This window comes from Salvelinus alpinus, chromosome 20, assembly GCF_045679555.1.
Source record: "Salvelinus alpinus chromosome 20, SLU_Salpinus.1, whole genome shotgun sequence".
Taxonomy (NCBI): Eukaryota; Metazoa; Chordata; class Actinopteri; order Salmoniformes; family Salmonidae; genus Salvelinus; species Salvelinus alpinus.
Genome location: NC_092105.1, coordinates 35,891,193 through 35,912,750, shown reverse-complemented (window position 1 = coordinate 35,912,750; position 21,558 = coordinate 35,891,193). Strand labels below are relative to the sequence as shown.

General features: G+C 42.8%; 1 protein-coding gene across 1 annotated transcript in view; it reads right to left on the bottom strand.

The window, feature by feature from the left end:
- Window positions 1-1,652: 1,652 nt before the first annotated feature.
- LOC139546756 (R3H domain-containing protein 1-like) overlaps window positions 1,653-21,558 on the bottom strand; it is a 30,155-nt gene continuing 10,249 nt past the window's right edge. Inside the window, 15 exon segments of the mRNA XM_071355505.1 lie at window positions 1,653-5,137; window positions 5,140-5,219; window positions 5,221-5,281; window positions 5,572-5,665; window positions 5,965-6,059; window positions 6,339-6,492; window positions 6,756-6,925; window positions 10,167-10,276; window positions 11,222-11,379; window positions 11,606-11,757; window positions 15,412-15,535; window positions 15,886-16,143; window positions 17,287-17,409; window positions 19,031-19,218; window positions 21,194-21,490. Of these exon segments, the coding sequence (XP_071211606.1) occupies window positions 4,749-5,137; window positions 5,140-5,219; window positions 5,221-5,281; window positions 5,572-5,665; window positions 5,965-6,059; window positions 6,339-6,492; window positions 6,756-6,925; window positions 10,167-10,276; window positions 11,222-11,379; window positions 11,606-11,757; window positions 15,412-15,535; window positions 15,886-16,143; window positions 17,287-17,409; window positions 19,031-19,218; window positions 21,194-21,490 (2,453 nt within the window). The 3' untranslated portion in view covers window positions 1,653-4,748.

The following is a 21,558-nucleotide window of genomic DNA, read 5'->3' as shown; positions in this document are numbered from 1 at the left end:
CTGGCTTCTGTATTGGCCCTACAGCATTTACGGAGATGCGTCCTTTGCAGAAGTCAGGTAAATCATACTTATTGCGACTCGTGGATGTATTTTCAGCATACCCCTATCTATCGTGGAGGAAATTGTCAAGGAAGGGATTTTCTGTTTATACAGGACGTATCGCCTCCACCTACGGTCAAACAATTTTCTCAATGCGGAGCTACATGTATATAGAGCCCTCCGCATCATTCGTGGGGGACGACATGTTTACTGTTGCCTTACTGTTGCCTAAAAAAACAAACGGGTGTGGTAGCTCACCAAACTCAACACAGAGATGTATTATGCAATGATTAATAGAACATTGCATTACTGTGCTAATAGATCAGCCTCCACTACATTACTTTGTAATGTCATATTAAGATAGTATGGGTTAAAATACGTGCACTATTTGTATTCTTACTTTATGGGGTTTTCACAAGGCAAATAGTCACAAAATGTCTGTCTTAGCATGTCAAACATCCCAGTGCTTTTCCTATAGATCATTTCCCCACACTCTAGAAGGCTCTGCATGGTTACTGTGATACAGTCTCTGCAGAAGTCAACGCATTCATACTTCTTGCAATTCGTGGAGCAGAGCAGCGCTGTTGTCAGGGAAGTGAGTTTGTGTTTATGCAGGACCTCCCGTCCCCACCTAGCGTCACCCACTCGTGTCAATGCGGAGCTATTGACAACAATTCACGAGCTTCGATTGCAGTCTGAGACCAATGTGTCCCAGGGGGGAGACTATACATTTTCACCACTAGTTTGCCTTCTCTATCAATAAGATGAGCATTTCAGTGACATGCATTTTGTTCTGGATGTTACATCAGGTTGATAAAGAAAAGCTTATTTGATAGTCACCGTGTCTTTATGATTTTCAAAACGACAGATGAGAATTCAATCTAATCTTGTTCTTCATTAGGGTGGTTGTGGTCCCCAGATACCCAAAGAAGTGAATCCTGAACAAACACCAGATATTTACCCACTCATCTGTCAAGTAAACAAGCCCTCTGTGTTTATAGTTTAATAAAGGCGTGAAAACCTCCACCACCCCATTTTAATAGTAGGAATACAACCGAATTGGCACAGCTATTAAAGCTGTCTGTAACCTTATCTACTGTCTATGGAGCCCTTTCCAACCTGCCCTAATTTTAGCTTTACTCCTACTGTGTCTGAGCTGACCAAGTCATACAACAGTGGAGAGGGTAATGGCAGCAGGTTGTCACCCTTCTAACAGTGGGAAGGGCTGTTTTATAGGCTAGTGCATACAGTATGCGCCGGGTGCTTCACTACACATCAGAGAAAAGGACCATTCTCAGGGAACGGGGTTGTATGTCATTTCCTTTCATGGAAAACATCCCCCTGCTCACAGCTTTCATTCAATGATTTATGCATGTCTAGGACTATACTGGAGGTGATAGTGAGTGCAGCTTTGTTCAATTGGTTTTGTACTGACTTACCATCAATTCTCCATGGTCTTCAGTGCATGTATACATTATAGAGCAACATTTATTATTACATTTGCTGCTTGAAATAACTTGACAATGCATAAATATGCTTGATATCAATCCCTGTGCTAGACGTCGACCCTTGGGCAGGGAAAAAAAAAGAGGAAAAAAGGCATTGCAAATGAATATCATAAAAAAAGGGTAATTTATTGCTCAGAGAATTTCCTCAACGATGGCTCCATTTCACCAGCCTTGGCTGCAACACTGAGCTAGGTCCTCCAGATGTTGGCTTAATTATCTGTTAATAATCTCACTGTCAGTATGGAGATCCTTAATGCCATGACCGGACACCTAACAGGCTCCTTCACATCGCAGATATTAAGCGATCCATTTAAAACGGTTTCTGGCAACACTAACTCCCACAGGCTCTAGATGAGACATGGGGCAGGTGGTTAGATTTTTCTTGCGGTAAATTATTGTTATTGGAAAGGAAAAATATGACAGTGGAGGAAGGAACTGTGTGGCATTGGGTGAGATGAGGTTGGTGGGAGGTTAATGTAGCAGACAAATTACCCTATAAAACCTGGATTGAGATGAATAGCACCAACCAAAGACCAAATTAGATAATGCCAAGTATAAAACCCACATCCCCACCAATAGCAAAATAAACCACTATCTGCTTACACTGACATCTGAGGTAGGACTATACTTAGTGTTGATGAAAAATAATAATTTTATCATAAGTTTAAACATCATGAAAGAGGCCATCCAAAGCGGTTCGGTGATGGACAGAAAGAGAAACCCAGAGGACCCTCATCCATTTCAAAGGACTTCTTGTGATCTGAAAAAGCACATATTTTGGTGTAAACATTTATTGGTTTCAAACTGAAATAAAAATGACTTGCACCAGCACTGAACAGTCTTTCAGAATCCACACATTTTTATCTTTGGAGAGAAATAAAAAGGATATATATATATATCTCGTACCAGTCAAAAGTTATGGTACCAGTCAAAAGTTTGGACACATACTCATTCCAGGGTTTTTCTATTTTTTTTTGCTATTTTCTACATAGTAGAATAATAGTGAAGACAAACTATGAAATAACACATGGAATCATGTAACCAAAAAAAGCGAGATTATTCAAAGTAGCCACACTTTGCCTCGACAGCTTTGCACACTCTTGGCATTCTCTCAATCAGCTTCATGAGTTAGGTACCTGGAATGCATTTCAATTAACAGGTGTGCCTTAAGTTAATTTGTGGAATTTCTTTCCCTCTTAATGCGTCTGAGCCAATCAGTTGTGTTGTGACAAGTCAGGGGTAGTATACAGAAGATAACCCTATTTGGTAAAAGACCAAGTCCATATTATGTCAAGAACAGCTCAAATAAGCAAAGAGAAATGACACTCCATTACTTTAAGACATGAAAGTCAGTCAATACAAAACATTTCCTTCAAGTGCAGTCGCAAAAATCATCAAGCGCTATGATGAAACTGGCTCTCATGAGGACCGCCACAGGAAAGGAAGACCCACAGTTACCTCTGCTGCAGGAGATACATTCACTAGAGTTACCAGCCTCAGAAATTGCAGCCCAAATAAATGCGTCAGAATTCAAGTAACAGACATCTCAACATCAACTGTTCAGAGGAGACTGCATGAATCAGGCCTTCATGGTTGAATTGCTGCAAAGAAACCACTACTAAAGGACACCAATAAGAAAATACTTGCTTGGGCGAAGAAACCCGAACAATGGACATTAGACTGGTGGAAATCTGTCCTTTGGTCTGGAGTCCAAATGTGAGATTTTTGGTTCCAAATGCCGTGTCTGTGAAACACAAAGTAGGTGAACGAATGAGCTCCACATGTGTGGTTCCCACCGTGATGCATGGAGGTGGTGTGATGGTGTGGGGGTGCTTAGCTGGTGACACTGTTGGTGATTTATTTAGAATTCAAGGCACACAACCAGCATGGCTACCACAGCATTCTGCAGCAATACGCCATCCCATCTGGTTTTGTGCTTAATGGAACCATCATTTGTTTTTCAACAGGACAATGACCCAACACACCTCCAGGCTGTGTAAGGGCTAATTGACCAAGGAGAGTGATGGAGTGCTGCATCAGATGACCTGCCCTCCACAATCACCCGACCTCAACCCAATTGAGATGGTTTGGGATGAGTTGGACCACAGAGTGAAGGAAAAGCAGCCAACAAGTGCTCAGCATCTGTGGAAACTCAAACTGTTGGAAAAGCAATCCAGGTGAAGCTCGTTGAGAGAATGCAAAGCTGTCATCAAGGCAAAGGGTGGCTATTTTGAAGAAACTAAAATATATTTTGATTTGTTTAACACTTTTTTGGTTACTACATGATTCCATGTATTATTTCATAGTTTTGATGTCTTCAATATTATTCTACAATGTAGAAAATAGTCAAATAAAATAAAGAAAAACCCTTGAATGAGTAGGTGTCCAAACTTTTGACGGGTACTGTGTATTCAGTTTAAATGTGCAAACTGTCTTTTTTCCCCAGTGACCCAGTAGGTATATAATTTAAAAAGACCTAATGAAAGATTTTAAACCATTGGCCTTGTAGGAGGAGAGGAGAAAGAGGGAGAACAGTGGTGGAGAGAGGCCATCCAAGCAGAGGATTGCTAAAATATGTAGTTGCAGTGGAGGAGTGTCATTTTTATCTCAACTTTTAAATTAAGTTAAAAACTAGGCGTGTCAAACAAAAGCCTTTCTTTGCTGCACTCATCTGTGCCCGCCTGTGACCAACACATACAGACCATTCACTGTGAAATGACAAGTGATTGAGATATTTAGTTACCAATCCTATATAAATTATTTACAAGGTGCAGGTCTTTTCATTTAACAATAGACTGACTGGGGTGTCATTTTGTGTTTCTTGGAGAATAAATCAGTAGACTCTCAAGAGAAAGGCACAAGAGACCCATTGTGTAGCTAAGGGCGACTCCATGATGTACTGGCCACAATATGGGGCTGGTGGCAGGGTGGCCGATAATCAGCTACCCTGGGGTGTGGGGAGGCTTTGGTTGTGTTAAACGGATCCAGGACAGACACTGCAACTGGGCTGGGGGAATAATAATGAGCTTTGGGTCTGACTCAAGATTAACAACTATAAAACAAATTAAAAAATAAAACAAAAATACAGACTGCCCTTTTGATATGTTCCGGCTGGTTCTCAAAACAGAGAGCAGACGGGTTTATAATATTTGGAACTTCAATAATCATGGTTTTTAAATGTTGGTACACGTTGGATCAGTGTTACGTTTCGCTCTTTTTCATCAAATCAAATTGTAAGAACATTACAAAATACAACACATTCCCCCGAAGCAAGTCTCTAGTGGAAAAACAACCCTTTACAACAAGCCAACTTAATGAGTGGGGCTGGGGGGAGTGATGGCAACAGGAAGTGACTGGCGGTGCTGGTGAGGGGTGAAAGGTCAAGCCAGGGGTCCTTAGCGCCCTCGACTGGGAGCTGGCCCTCTCCAGGGGGTGTCTGTGGCCCCTGCTCATAGTGAGTCTGAAGGAGGCTTGGGGGCCATTGTGGTGGAGGAGGGCGTCCTGCGCAGTGTATCCGGAGGGGAACATGGCCAGGATGGTGTAGACGAAGGCTGGGTCAGCAGGGGCTTGGGTGGGGGTCACCGTTAGCCCCCCGACTGCCAATCTCGGAGGCTGTGGTGCTCTGGGAGCCATCCGACTACAGCCCCGGCTCTGGAGAGCTCACCCAGCAGAGTCCGCCTCGGTCCTGCTGATCTCTCCCGGCAGGTCAGTCACCTCCAGGACATGCCCACTCACTGTCACAGACAGAGCAGCGAGAGACAGAGCAGCGAGAGGGGGGAGCAAGAGAGAAACTGTCAAAACCAACTTGGAGACAACCTTAGGCCCATGACCTAATTAGTTAACGTAGTACAGACTAACCCTAGCGTCCTTTGCAATCAGTTTTGTTCTATGTACAAATCTGTGGGAATTCAAATCAAAGAAAAATATAAGATAGATCTAAGAGTGAGATATGAGGGGGGTTTTTTTAGGCTTGGAGGTCCACATCTCTGTCCTCTAACAGACAGAGGGTGTTCCCTACCATTACCTGGATCACCTACACTGAGATCTGTAGACAGAGCTTTCCTTGTCTGCTTCCTCCCTCTGCCCCCTCCACCGCTGTGCCGCATCCCCATGGGTACCTGGGTGCAGAAAGAAGGACAAGAGCATGTTCAGATTACCATCTCTCGCAACTATACTTTCTTTGGACTCCAGCTTAAGGTATCGGAATGATATTGATTCAATTGGAAGACAAATGAGGAACAAAAGAATCAGAGACCAATGTTTGACTTCATCTTTTGTTTTATTTGCACAGTACTAAAGAGATGTTATGTTTCCAGGCTTTGCCAAGCATTTCAGAAGGGTATATCCCCACATAATTCCTCCTATAAACAATAGGTAGCTTCAACTTAAGTGGATGATCTGTCTTGTGTAGACTCACCTGATGGTTGGGGACCATGGGTGGAGCGTGTAGAGGAGGACGGATCTGGGGGTTGTACTGGAGGGTCTGCCCTAGTAACGGGTACCGCGCATCTCCTGGGAAACACAGAGATGACAACACGCTTAGTTTGGCTCAATTTCATTAGGGTTACAATTTTCCATAAAGATGGAGCAACTGAGCTGTCCTCAGGGCCCCTGAGCATTCCACACATTTGTTGAATTTAGTATTAGCACACCTGATTCTTCTAGTCAACTAATGACAGCAAGCCCTTGGGATATCATATTCCTATATAATTGGAATAGATTAAATATGTAGAAATATCTGGTTGAAGGTCCCCCAGGACTGGGTAGAAAAACACTGGGTGTCTCCCTCACCTTGCCCTGGCATAAAGGGTCTGGAGAACTGGGGCATCATGGGTACGGAGGCGAGGCCTGGACGGATGCTCTTCACATTGGTTAGGTGGTGTGGGTGGGAGGGAGTTGGCGACTGGGCGGGGGAAGTTGAGGGACTGCCCAGCTGGGGAATGCTCTGTACAGACAGTTGGAGAGGACAGGGGCGGGTTAGTGGGTGAACACAGACCTCACAGACACCATTACATTTAGTCTCAGGGATACTCCCTTCTTAGAAAATTACAGACCATGGTCACGACTGTCCACGTCATCAAACCAAACCTCATTACTACATTTACACTCAGCATGTGATACTGATAAATATATATTTTTTAATTAAATAGTTTTTGTTTATATATATATATTTTTATCTGCAGGTTCTCGCTGGGTCCCTGCACTCACCTGTGAGGTGTCTAGGGTGGAGAGCTCTGTGGATTTCTGTCCTCTCGTGTGGTCCAGACTGTAGTACTTGCTGTGTTTCCACTGCGGGGGCGAGTGAGGCCGTGGTTGCTGGCCGGGGGGCAACGTCAGCTGCATCATCACCATCCCACCGCCTGGGGGAGGGGGAACGCCTAGGGGGGCACAAAGACACCAAGAACAGACATTAAAATCTCATATTAAATTCAATAAACGTTTATTTATCCCCTCAGGGGCAATTAAAGATTTAATGTGTATAAACATCTTGTCCGCCTGTTAACATGAGAATTCCAGTATGTTCATCCTGTGTGTGTAGCAGGTTTACCTTAAAGATATTTATCAAGTTCAATAGGATCAGCGTATGTCAGTGTGACTTAAATTATTTCCTTCTGTTTGTATTTCATTAGTGCATTATGAAGAAAAATAAAATGTCCACGTTTGCTGTCTCACCGTTAGAATCCTTTGTAATCTATTTGTGTGACATTAAATGAGTGGAGGTTAATCTATTTGTGTGACATTAAATGAGTGGAGGTTAACATGTTATTAGTAACTAAATTCCATGTTTGAACAAAGTGTTTGTTGATATGCGTATTATTCTTGTCTGGTCGCGACTTTCCAAGGACAGCGCCGACCACTAATACATAATCATATCTAAAACCTTCAGCCGTCAAGCATCCATTTAAAGTTGTTTGCCCAACAATGAAGGGTTAGTGAATTTACTAGACCTGCACTTGGCCTTATTAAAAGAAGAGTTCTGACTGCACTTAGCCTGTCTAATTATTTTTGGTGGGGGTTTAAAAGTAAACAGTGTCTATATAATACTCTTATCCTGACAGGGTGTAAACCACTGTATATGGCTAACTCATGCATGAAGGAAAAAAGTCTTCAAAGTGTGCCAAAAAAGCTGTACTTGTAATAGAAAACCAGGCAAAATATTAAATCTTTAGGCCCGTCTTGGTGCAATATGATGCAGTTTATTGGGATTTAATTGCAAATGAAGAGGCCACAGAGAAACAAAGTTGACCATAGAGCAGCTTAAGGACCAAAACACAATTCCACATTTGAACAAAATTATAATGGCATTCTCTAACTTTAAAGGACTTATCTAACTCCTTGTAAGCTGTTTCATATGAACATTTTGAATGATGCATCCTGTACACTGTTACCTTTATACACATAGTTTAGGAATGCACTCGTATCTATACTGAACAAAATAATAAACGCAACATGTAACAATTTAAGATTTTACTGAGTTCGTTCATAGAAGGAAATCAGTCAATTGAAATAAATTAGGCCCTAATATATGAATTTCACATGACTGTGCGGGCATCAACAACCAGGCCCAGTCAATCAGAATGAGTTTTCCCCACAAATGGCTTTATTACAAACAAAAGATATCCTCAGCAGAACTTTCCCTCCTCAAATGATCCCGCAGGTGAAGGAGCCGGATTTTTGAGGTCTTGGGCTGGCCTGTTTACGTGGTCTGCAGTTGTGCCAGATTCTCTAAAACGACGTTGCGAGGCGGCTTATGGAAGCGAAATGAACATTACATTCTCTGGCAACAGCTTTGGTGGACATTCCTGCCTGCAGTCAGCATGCCAATTGTACACTCCCTCAAAAATGGACACATCTGTGGTATTGTGTTACAAAACTGCACATTTTAGAGTTGCCTTAATGTCCACAACACAAGGTGCACCTGTGTAGCGAGCATGCTGTTTAATCAGCTTCTTGATATGACACACCTGTCAGGTGGATGGATTATCTTGGCAAAGGAGAAATGCTCACTAACAGGGATATAAACAGATTTGTGCACAAAATTTTAGAGAAATTTCTGGGATCTTTTATTTCAGCTCATTGAACATGGGACCAACACTTTACATGTTCCGTTTTATTTTGGTTTAGTATATATTCTTGGATGAAGTAGCTTTGATCTTGCCCACTCTGATGTCTGAAAATATTCCTGCATCTCCTTTCGTTTTACTTTTAAATTATTAATTTCTTTGTCAGTGGCACATTCTTCTTGCTGTTCTAACGGCTGCAAAGACAATTATTGCCGTATGATGGAAGCCTCCACACACTGTCAATGGAATCCTCACTTTTTTGGATGTAATTTATATGGAGCTGTCTACCTCTCGCATTCATGGAGCTAAAGAAGTCACTTTGAACCAATGGCTTCTTGCCGCTGAAACACTTTGTGATGTGTTGCTTTGAGTTTCTCTTTTCCTATCATTTATTTTGATCCATGTATGTTTATTTAATTTGATACCTTAGGTCCTCGGATGGGATTGGGATGGGGAGAGGGAGGTGTAACTTCATTTTGTATGTATGTATTCATGTTTGCTGACAATTATTATTACTAAATTAAAAAAACATTTAATCACAAAAAAAAAATAACAGAACGCAACAAAATACATATTTTAATTTGATAGTATTTGCTACAAAAAAAATGAATGGGAATTATTTTACACTTGGTAATCCCTGCATGTAATTAAAACATTTACCACCTCACTTCTGAACGGAGCAAAATCTAATTTCAGGATTTGAAAGAACATTTCCCTTTCCATTTTAATTAGATATTCAAGGAGAAAAGACAAAAAGAGAGGGGGAGATGGAAAGGAGAGAGAGATGGGGTGACTGACGATGGCTATACTGATTCACAGGGGCTTCGCCACAGAGAGGAAATTCACATTAACTGAAATTAGAACACCCATGAAAGCCCTTACTTTCTTAAGATGGCCATAACTGGGAACAAAGCAGCAGAGGAATTACTTTTTAATTACCAGCCTATATCTGTTCAATAATTAGATCGTTAAGACTTGGAGTGTCATTTCAATTAGCACCTTAACGCTTCACAGCTAACAATCGAGGGGGGGTGGGAGGGAAGGCTGGCAGGGTGTTAAGGCGTCTACATGACTACCTTTCTTTTGTTGTTGCCACGCCGTATAATTATAGCTTTGGCCCTGGGAGATGAGAATGCTGCCTGCCTGTCTGTGCCCCCTCACCCTTTTAGAATCGATTCAATTCCATTTTGAATAGCCAGAGAATTCAGTCTGAAGTAATTTCTCCTGATGACACCTGCCTCTATTAAGTGGGGTTCTAATTCCAGGGTTTGGTGAAAGGTTATTTTAGGCTATTAGACTCCAGTGTTTCACACAGGGGGGATTGGATTGAAGAGAGTATTAAAGCACAAAAAAATAGAGGTAGCAGAAAGGTTTAAAACAGGGTGCGAAGAGAAAGTCGTACAGGGAAGCTAGTGATCTGTTGGTTTTGTTCCAGAGACGACCTATACGGCAGCTAATTTTATTGACAGTGATTGATATTTACTTCCTAGTTGAGACCTGGTTGTAATGGATGCTGTGGCTCAGGCTGGCTCTGTGCTGTGACTGGGCTGTGTACCTGAGCACTGCTGTGCCTGATGGAGGGGCTGCTGGGAGCTGCAGGGGGAGGACGGCCGAGGGAACTGCATCTGCTCTGATCCAGGAGGCGGCAAGAACCCAACAGAGGAGCTGCAGAGAGAGAAACACACACACACTTTTTAAAGCTGAGCAGCAGAGAGGCAAAGCTCTGGCAGCGCTTCACTCAATGTAATCAGAATTTGTCTCATCAGTTTAAAATGGGCTAAATTACTGAAGTGGAACACTGTACACAGGGGCATTAGAACTACCACTAATATCCTCAATCAGAAACGAGTAAAGGCTGGGAATCGCTACGGACCTCATTTTCTACCAAATCAAAACAAATCAAGGGCAATCATCATTTTTTACTGTGTCTCCGTAACCGAATTGCGGTTGCAGTGTGCAACTTTGGGTTTTCTGCTTTCCAGGCTCTTCTTTCGCTCATTTCAGTTGTGATTTAATAAGGATAAAAGCAAAGCGAAGGCAGGCAGGAGGCAGGGTGATGCGTCAGCCCAAAGCACAGAGGCAGGCAGCTGCTGCTGGAGACAGTCGGCTCTTCGCTCTGCTCGGCACCCTGAGGAATAGTGTGCGTCTGCACAGCGGACCAGAGGGCTGGCATGAAGGATGGTGTAGAGAGAGCAGCTCACCACATGGGACCAGCAATGTTATATTAAGACTCAGTAGATATCTGGCCTTATAAATCATCTTGAACATGGCCTACTAAAGAAGAGGCCCCATGAGGGGGAGAGAAGAGGGAGGTGAAAAGTGACCCCTTTCTTTGCCATGCATAGCCCAGCGTGAAGCATCACAGAGACGGGCTAGTTATCGGTTAAAACTAAAAACGTCTCACTGTAAAATCAGGAATATATTAATGGTCTGTAATATTGTAATTAGTCTAAATTCAGAGTATTTGAAACATTGGGATTTCCTACTACATGGTGTTTTGTTAAACTGGGAATACATTTAGAACCGGTATTCAACAATATAATGGGTCTACAATAAGTGTAATGGGTATAGGTATTTTCATGTTAAAACAGTGTGGTGATGATGTCCAACCTAATGGTGTTCTGTTGATTGGGTGTGATAACACTGTAGTAGACCTGGACACCAGAGCCAGGCATGGGCCCCTGGTTGGACTGGTTGTGGTTGGGGATGATAGGCTGCTGGTATGTCTGCTGTGGCACACCCTGTGAGCCTTGGGGCTGCATGGATACCTGCCAAGACAGACCCAGATTACACATGGTCAACATGGGATGCCAAAAAATATACAAGATCGTTATTGTAAAAGAGAATGGTTCTTAATGACCAAGATACTTGGCTAAATAAAGGATTAAATAAATATACTTTTTTTAACGTCTTAATAATGTTCATCATTGACAATTGTGTTTTGATATTATAGACTTACACTGACTTAGTGTTGGTGAAATACCAAGTACTCACCTGATAAGATGGCATGGAGGGATACTGGACCATCATGCCTTGCATCTGATTTCCCATATTGCTATGCAGGCCACTGACAGTGTTCTGACTCTGTGGCACTCCAATCATACTCTGATAGCTCTGTGGTTGATTTGGCATCACAGTTTGGTAACCTGGAGAAATAAAGAGAGCGAGTTGAAGTTGATACAATCAAAAAGTGGACACAAATGACTTGAGATTCTTAGATTTCAGCAGACTTGCATTGAAATGAAATGCAAAGTTCCTTGGCACAGGACAAGCTGTGTGCTTATTTATTTGAAAAGTGATCAATGAATGAAGTCAACATTAAATTGGCTCGGTGAATAAACAACCTTTAAGAGCCAAAGTAATTTCGATAGGATTTATCCTCCGCTGGTAAGATTATGGGAGACACGAAGAGAGAGAGAAAAAAACTTTTCATAGAGTACGTTAGAGAAATTATCCTATTTTTTTCACTGGGTAAAATACATCAGTGTCAAGGTTACCAGAGTGCGTGTAAAGCTCTGAGAACGCCATTGAAAAACCCTCCAAAGCAGGCGCCCCGAGGAGAGGTATGGGGGATGGAGGGGAGAAAACTGCAGGAGGTAAAAAGGAGGAAGGGAGTGAGGTGGGGGCCTGGGCAATTTTCAATTTCTCCTGGCTTTTGGCCAGAGCGACAGCAATCAATTTGGTCCAGATGAGAAGAGAAGTGGGACAAAAGGAATGGATGGCCCCCGGCGGGGAATGAAGGAGAGGCAAGCGACGAGAGGCTGGTCGCTATTTTTAGTGCCATTCTCCCACCTCCACTTACAAACTGAGCATGAAGCGAATATAATATTAAACACTCTCTGCTTCGGCTGACTGAGCAGAGGAAGGAGAGGAGAAAGGAGACGCTTTGCACTATGGTACCACCCAGACCCTGAACCTGGACCTAGGGACTCAAAAGGCTTGAATTGCTTGCCTTGCTGCTTGCAGACAGTGTTGCCTGCCTGGTTAAAAAGGCACTGACTGTCAGGCGGCTATAGCAGATAAGATGAAACAGGCACGCCACCCCTCTCCTTGTTACAGCAGATGAGAAAGGCAGCAGAAGCCTCAGTTTAAGTTCAAAAGCTTAATCTTTGCTTACAAGAATAAGGGAAAGGACTAGGCTTTCTCAGATGCCTGGGGAAAGGAGTTTTCAGACGGTACTGGTGTCCTTCAACTCAGATCTACCACAACATTTTTCTTCCTCCCTCTTTTCACCAAAAAACATTTTCCTTCGGCTATATTTGACCACATGTGGAGAGGTATAGTACATTTTCACAGACAATGTCAAGTTTCTGCTGATATTTTATGATTACAACAATTGCACATATTATGAATATAATACTTTGTCTTCATAATTGCAGTTGAGACTCTTGCACAAGCCTTTTATAGTTAACAGAATCAGCTAATAATGAGCAGTATAATATATGTTAACAGAATCAGATTTTTATTATGAAATAATTGTAGAAGTGGAGCACACAAAAAAGTTGAAGTCTGATGTACAAGTCAAAACCAAAAATGAGGGCACTTTTTATGGCAGGAACATCGAGCATAAAAACAAAAATACACTGAGTCTTCACAAATATTCACGGCGAGATACATTTAAAGTCTCAGTCATTTAAAGTCTCAGTCAAGTCATAAGGCCTTCTGATTCAATAATCAAGAATACCCAGAAGACAGGAGGGTTTTGCGTAATCGTTAGAGCTGAGCGATTAACCAACATTTCTGTTATTTTTCATTTTTTAAAACAACTATTGTCCAACATCGGTTCAATTATTTTGGATTCCATTTCATTCAGGGTTTTTTTGCGAGCTCAATGCAAATTTTATCACTGCAGATATAGAATATTTATTTAAAGATAAATATTCTATAGTTTAGCACAGTGTTTCCCAATCCTGGTCCTCGAGTACCCCCAACAGTACACAATTTCGTTGCAACCCTTGACAGACACACCTCATTGAGGGCCTGACTTTTTAAAATTTAACTAGGCAAGTCAGTTATAAGAACAAATTCTTATTTACAATGACGGCCTACCCCGGCCAAACCCCAACCCGGGCGACACTGGGCCAATTGTGCACTGCCCTATGGGACTCCCAATCACGGGCGGTTGTGATACAGCTTGGAATCGAACCAGGGTCTGTAGTGACGCCTCTAGCACTGAGATGCAGTGCCTTAGACCATTGTGCCACTTGGGAGCCTGATGATTAGTTGACAAGTTGAATCAGGTGTGCTTGTCAAGGGTTACAACATGTGTATTGTTGAGGGTACTTGAGGACCAGGGTTGAGAAACACTGGTTTAGCGCAGAAAACATAGCAATTAACTACAATGACCATAATCCAGTGCACGCCTACTTATCTCTACCTGAAAATACATTATCTAACTGATTAATAGTTGGTATTCAGCAGTCAAAAGTATGCCATATTTACTTTGATGAACAAATAAAATTTATAGCAGCATAGACAGCCACTCTATAGAGATGAGATGACTAGGAATTTAAAAAAGTAATCAAATAAAACAAATGTAATATACACAACTGAAATATTAAATTAAATTAAAGTAATGTGAATAAAAGATGGGATTAAGTGATAAGCAGTAATTGTTAGTCACTACCATCATGGGACTTTTAATTGTTTTATTCTGTGTTACAGCATAATGCGGTGTGCTTCTGCTGCCTATCATTAAAAATGTCTACAAAAATTCTATAAACTGAAACCGACCTCAAAAAGCACTGATCGCTCAGCACTACTAGCGGTAGAGTGTGGTTGCCGAACAGTTCTGTCTGAAGAGGTGAGAGTGAGGGGCTGGAAAAGAGACCGGTTCACTGTGAGAATCATAGGCCTCTCAGACAGTGCCCCGGCCCCGTATCCTGAGCCTCTGGTTTTACCACGGAGGGCCAATACCTGGTTCCACCCATGGAGGGTCAAGATCCACCAGTATCCAGGACAGGCCTTTCGGTTATAACCCAGTCTGGAGGACTGATATCCAGGTAGGACACCCATCTAAACACCTGACTTTGGACCCACAGGAATATAAACTTTCTGACATTTCCCTGCTGGAATTCACCATCATTTAATCATTTCCCCATTTGAAATCCCCATCCTTTTCTCCACTGCCAACCTGCATGACAGATGCATGTACAAAGGCTGGCAGGTAATTAAAACAAAATTCCCCATTTCCTTTTAGAGATCAGATTGGCTTCTGGATTTCAGTGGTGCAGCGGAGCATCTGTTTCTCTAGACAGGCCAGTGAATAATGCCTCAGCGATACACAGTGGGGGGGAGGGAAACAATGCTAATAGTGTATTTGATTGGGAATTGTTATTATGGGGTAAAAGAGTAAGGCAAAACAATGGCCAAAACTGCAGAGAAAAGCATTCCAACACAGTAGTTAGCTTTTCGCTCTGCCCCAGGGGCACTGTCTAATTTCCCCTCTGCAGTTTACTTAAATTAGCCTATTGTGTACCCGCCATAAAAGCAGATAACCGGAGAGAACAAAGTGCTGAGTGTAATAGAAAAGAAGTGTGAAAAGGGAGGGAGGAGCGGTAACAGCCATCTCCCCGCAGCTTGATATAAACGGTATTAAAATAAACACACAAGGAGGTGTGGTATAGAGTATTTTACCCCCCATGTAGATATCTTTAATGCAAACCACTCCACTGATGGTATTACATATATTACACCAGAGAAATAACACACACCTGAAAGTAACACCTGTTTTTAATAGAAGAACTTGGCAGCTGAGATGGATGGTTGAGTTACTGGTTCAGCCTGTGCTAGATACCTACCTGTCTGTTGTGTGGGCGGGGGCATTGGCTGACTCTGTGGGGCGCTGTACTGCACTGTGCCCACAGGCCTGTACTGCTGGTTGGACAGGGGGTACTGGCCTGGTGCACAGTAACATGCTGACATCTGTAGGCAGAGATAGAGCAGTCTAAAATGGCATACCATTAATACCAACACAGCGATCCATCTCTCTGAGGTCTCTGAACATACAGTACAGTACCTCTGCTGGTGTGTGGCATAGTTACCAAGTGCCATTTAAATGCTATTTTAAGTAGAGAGAGAAAGTATTTATGAACAAATGTATTGTACATGTCTCTCAGATAGTAATGATGGAACATTACAATCATGTAGTTGAGGGAACAAAGATACTGGCCAAGCATTGATTAAGATAGTCAGTTAGATGGAACAAAAGTATATTAGTACTAATGTAACAGAATAGTGTAAAATCAGGTTAGGCTCAGATGTACAGAAACTACCTGCTGCATGGGCTGCTGCATGTAGCCCTGTTGCTGCATGACCGGCTGGTTGACAGGCGGAGGGGCGGGGGTGTTGTAGGCCTGGGGGGCAGGGATGGGCTGGACTGGAGGGGCCACCATGTAGCCCTGCTGCTGCGGGGGGGTCTGGAGCACGACGGAGGAGGGGTACATGGCAATGTGGGTGTCCCGACCTGGGCCCTCCCCAGAGGCCTGCCGGGTCAAGCTCATGTGGCTGAAGTGGGCTCCCAGGTTGTTTTGCTGTGGGAGCACACAGAAACGTGTTAAATTGATACATTATATTATTACATGTCTTTTATATATTTATTAATATAATGCGAGTTCAGGAATGGCTCTACTTGAACTACAACAGAACCTTGTATATAATTAATAATATATCATACTTTTATATAGCAATTTTCTGAAACCCAAAGACTTCTATAGAAAACTATAGGCTAGTACTACCGAACTACTACTGCTGGCTCCTTGTGTCGTCACAGTGTTCGCCGAACAGCAATTCAGTTGGATACAGCCAACCATGCAAAGCAAAAATCCGAAGGCCCTAACACTGAATTCCTCCTGACCTGTTTAAGTGTGGTTTGGTTTACTTTACAGGGTGGCGGGTGGTTAGGGACTTTCAGCATTGCTATTCATAGAACATCAAATTCCATCATCTGCTGTGAAATTAATTATTCAAAGCAGCCTTCCACAAATGTAAAAATGTAATTAGTCATTAAGGGATGTTTATTGGTAGAGGGAGGTCAGGAAAGAGGTTAACGGAACACATGATTTGCATCAATGGATGGAGTGTGGTAGAAATACACAACACATGAAAATAAAACTGATTCCATTTAGCATTAATTGGCATATTAAGTCTTACTAAGGGGGAAAAACACTAACCATTAACTAACTGCATTCGATTAGCCTCGAGAAGTAACGCTAAGCAATGCCTGACACTAGTGAATATAAGTTAATTAAAGGAACTTTTGCAAATTTGAAATTCTGTCCTTGTGTGTATTATTTCATGAACATTAGCCTAAATGTTACATTCAGATCTTAATGTGGGCATATAGCAAGAACAGAACATTAGCTCCATTAATTTTGCTGTAGAGAATTTCTATATTTTATTAATCACAGTCATCTATCATATAACTGGAAAATGACCCTATAATATTCCCAATTCGCAGTCTCAGGCACCTACAGTAGCAAACACCAGTTTGGCTCTGTACTAAGTTCACTATGCATTTACAAAAGTTAACAGATTTTTTGGCTCTGTACTAAATTCACTACACATTTACAGATTTTTTAAAACAAGCCATAAGAGGGAAGATGGGATAGAACCCAAATATTGAGGTTGAAGGAAGAGTTGAATGAAGGAAGAGTAAAGAGATGAAAGTCAAGTACCACAGTGTATTGTTGGTTAGGGGAGACGGAGAGCAGCTGAGGTGGGTAAGAGACAGATGAGTACTGGACAGGCTGAGGAGAAGGCTGGAGGGGCCGGACCAGCTGAGGAAGCGATAGAACAGACTGAGAAGAGGAGGATAGGAAAAGAGGTAGAGGAAAGGAAAAGAGGTAGAGGAAAGGAAAAGAGGCAGAGGAGAAGAGGAAAAGAGGCAGAGGAGAAGAGGAAAAGAGGCAGAGGAGGAGAGGAAAAGAGGCAGAGGAGGAGAGGAAAAGAGGCAGAGGAGAAGAGGAAAAGAGGCAGAGGAGAAGAGGAAAAGAGGCAGAGGAGAAGAGGAAAAGAGGCAGAGGAGGAGAAGAAAAGAGGCAGAGGAGAAGAGGAAAAGAGGCAGAGGAGAAGAGGAAAAGAGGCAGAGGAGAAGAGGAAAAGAGGCAGAGGAGAAGAGGAAAAGAGGCAGAGGAGAAGAGGAAAAGAGGCAGAGGAGAAGAGGAAAAGAGGCAGAGGAGAAGAGGAAAAGAGGCAGAGGAGAAGAGGAAAAGAGGCAGAGGAGGAGAGGAAAAGAGGTAGAGGAGGAGAGGAAAAGAGGTAGAGGAGAGAAAAAGAGGTAGAGGAGGAGAGAAGAAGAGGTAGAGAAGAGGCAGAAAAGACAAGAGGTAGATTAAAGGAGAGAAGTAGACGTAGAAGGTGAAGAGGAGGAGAGGTAGGAGGAGAGAAGTACAGGAGAGGAGAAGAGGAGAAGCGTTAGAGGGCAATGGGTTTAGTCAAAGACATTAGGCAGAAGATGCAAACACTGCAAGAGGAGAAAGCATTGCCATCTCATAAACAAAATAATTACAGTAGGGGAAAAGGATATTAGTTTAGTGCTAGCTCCTGGGGAAATACAACTAAACAGTAATGAAGTTAATTAAGACAAAGAGCTAGGTCAATAGATGACCATGGATATGAATATCCTCTATCCTCTACCAAGGTTGACTGGTGGAAATCAATTACAAGACATAAATATGAACACCATGGGACAGCTCTTAGTTCAATATAAATATCCTCCAATTTGCAAACCCCTCATCAGCCTCATCCCCTGTGTCTATAATGATGTCTTTATTAGAAAGGGACATTGCTGCTTCGCGTCATCGGAAAGTCATCCTTGTCTGACCCCTGGGTTGTGCACCCACACTATCAGAGGTCAACTCATTTTCCTGCCCTGGTATTTTCACTAATGAAGCTCAACCCCTCCGGCTCCGTTTTTTTTTTAAGGACCTCTCCATGACAGGTTGTGTTGATGGGGATCTTGCTATTAGAGATTGCTATTCCTACCACCGAGGGACTGTATAAATTCTAACGATTACCGTTTGGGCTGTGTGCTGCACCAGGGTCACAGTGTTTAGCCGACACTCTGAACTCAATTCATTTACTCTTGACAGGGGTGGCGACTAAGGAGAACGGCAGGTTGCAAAATTTCCTCAATGAATTACACCGTACGAATGTCAAGCACCGCCATGGTAATGTTTTGAAATGGGGGCCATGTCAATCACCAGGGTGCTTTAGGATGACTGAGTAAGAATTAAACATGTGCATCAGTTGTTTTCCTACTTTCCCTTGCCCTGCTAGGGATTAAACAAACACGTTATGGTTTGTAATGTGTAGATGTTATTAATACGCCGGTGACATCTACATTTTCTCCTAGGCTTCAATTGAATTGAATTACATTTCAAATTAAATTCAGTGCCCTGCTAAAGGGTGTTAGCGGACCTGTGAGAGGACGTGGTTGTGATTGGTGGGCTGGTGTTGGTGGCGGCCAGGAGGGTGTGGAGGAGGGAGCATGGGCTGCTGGGTCCTGCCCTGCTGATTATGATGCTGATGATGTTGATGCTGAGGAGCCATGCTGTGGTTGGGGTTGTACACCACAGCACTGCCATCCGGGTTCACAAAGGGCTGGCCTGTAGGTAGAGAGGAGAGGGGCAGGGCTGAAACACACTAGAAAACCACCAGCACTGGTATCTCTATTAACACATTAATGATCATAATTTTCAGCATTATAATCAACACGAACCATCTTTTTAAATCACATCAATCATTATTGTCAACATTCTCTTCATCCCTATTGACATTGGCCCCATTATCAACATTAAACATATTCTTCAATAATTTGCCAAATTGCTAGGTATCCAGAAATGTAATTTGGCTAGCATTATCCTTACAGCAGTTGTAGACAGTATAGTGTCCAAAGGGCTTCATTTACATAGCCTATTTCTGAATTCACACAGTGAAGTGAGTAAATATTTATAAGAAATGTGTACCTTTGCATGAGCAGGAAAAAGACGAAGAATATTGTGTGCGGAGGCACCTTGTGTAGAGAGAATATGAAAGAAACATCTAGGATAGATTTCTGCTCTCATTCTTTCCTAGGGCTCATTTCTCCTCTGAATCGCTGGTGAAAAATGCATTGATGGTTCTATGGGGGTTTACTGTGAAATAGGCTGGCTCCGAATGCCAAATATCCTTTTGTGAAGGTATTTTTTAATGCAGAAAGGAGGTTATTGCCACGGAGCAGTGCAGAGACACTCAGCTCCAGTGTATGACTTATATATCACATTACCTGGTAAAATCTTGGGTGTTTATTCCTTACATTTGTATTCTACACACATCTAATGAAGTGCCTGTTGGTAATATACATTATCATAAGGATCACACTCCACAGACATGTTTGCTTTGTGAGCTCTACAGTTACTCATATACTACGAGGATTAGAGAGGGTTTGGCCATGGTCTTATTTTACTAAATCTAATATCGGTGAGTATCTACTATAGTTAGCATTTTTCCTACACATTTGGAGTCATAATAAATTGAGAAGAAAATATATAGGCTATACATTTGCACTCTGGGCTCATTTGCCAGTGGTGAGAGGATAGGTTTTCCTCGATTTTTTGCACGTGTGACGCCCACATGGACCTGAAAATAACTCCTCTTGAGTTTTGAACTATCAGGTGGCTAAATTAATTCCTGGGTGCTACACAAGACATTTTCCAAGTCCTTAAGAAAGGTCAATAAGCAATTACACACCCCTGGTTGGCTCTTGAAAAACATATTAGTGCCAGCTCCATATACCCAGGCTTATCAGCCAGACCCATGCATATTTAAGAACTAACCTTCTCTACGTCGGCCGCTGAACGAGCAGACTGAAGAGGAATGCATTATACATCAGAGCGCCGACTTAAGACTCTCCAGTTTTTCTATATTAAATAACACCGTACAGTATGGCTCCATTATCCCTTGTCTCAGCAACACTTTAGGGAATTTGTTTTGACCAACGTCGGGAAATATTGATCTTGCGAGCGCGCTATCGTTTTTCAAAGTGCTTCTTCATCTGCGGGCGGCAGAGAGACGGATCCTCATTTGAATGCAAGCCGGCTAAGACAGCGACTCCCGTGTCAAATCTAAATAATTTGAGGAAAGCGATACACATTCTGTCGGTTGGGTTTACTATTTAAAAGGACAATCAAAGCAAGTTCTAATTTTCACCTCCCCCAAAATACTCAGCAGCATCAGAACTCAAATACATCATAAATAATGCATGAAGAAATGCCTTGTGTTCTGCTGTGGCGTTCCACCACCTTGCTTCCAGATACACCCCACACCCGAGATACACCACCCTCCCCAGCTGGCTCCAACATTAAACAACAGTACGCTGTCTGTCTCTCTATGCACCACAAGAAGACAGCAGTCAAGGAATAAGCAGCAAGTTGTGAGAGTTTGTGAGTCGTGTTAGTTTGAATGAGAAGATATCGGTTTGTGAAAGAAACCCAATGGCAGGACACAAGACACATTTTACATCCCCCACGGCAAGCCCCTGTACTGTACAACTAACTTACACCTAACCAACCTGGTCCGATGGTAGGGTTAGAGGGTACCAACCTGTGTGTGGGTTGACCAGGATACTCCCTGGCGGTATCCCTGTGGCTTCCAGGGGAAGCAAATAGTAGCTAGTGTTAGCTGTATTTGCTGGTGGTGGCGGCACCGGGCCGCTCCTGCCTCCCGCCTCATAAGTCACAGTACTACTAGTGCAGGTGGCTGGGTAAGCCACTGGGCAGGGGGGCGCGGCGTGGTTGTGAGGGTGGCCAGCCTGGGTTAGAGCTGGGACGGTGAGGGGCAGCTGGGAGCGAGAGAGCGAACCCGTGGAGGACCCTACACTACTAGAAGACTCTAGGGAACCTAGGGAAGGAAGGAAGGAAGGAAGGTAGGAAGGAAGGAAGGAAGGAAGGAAAGCCTTAACCTACAGA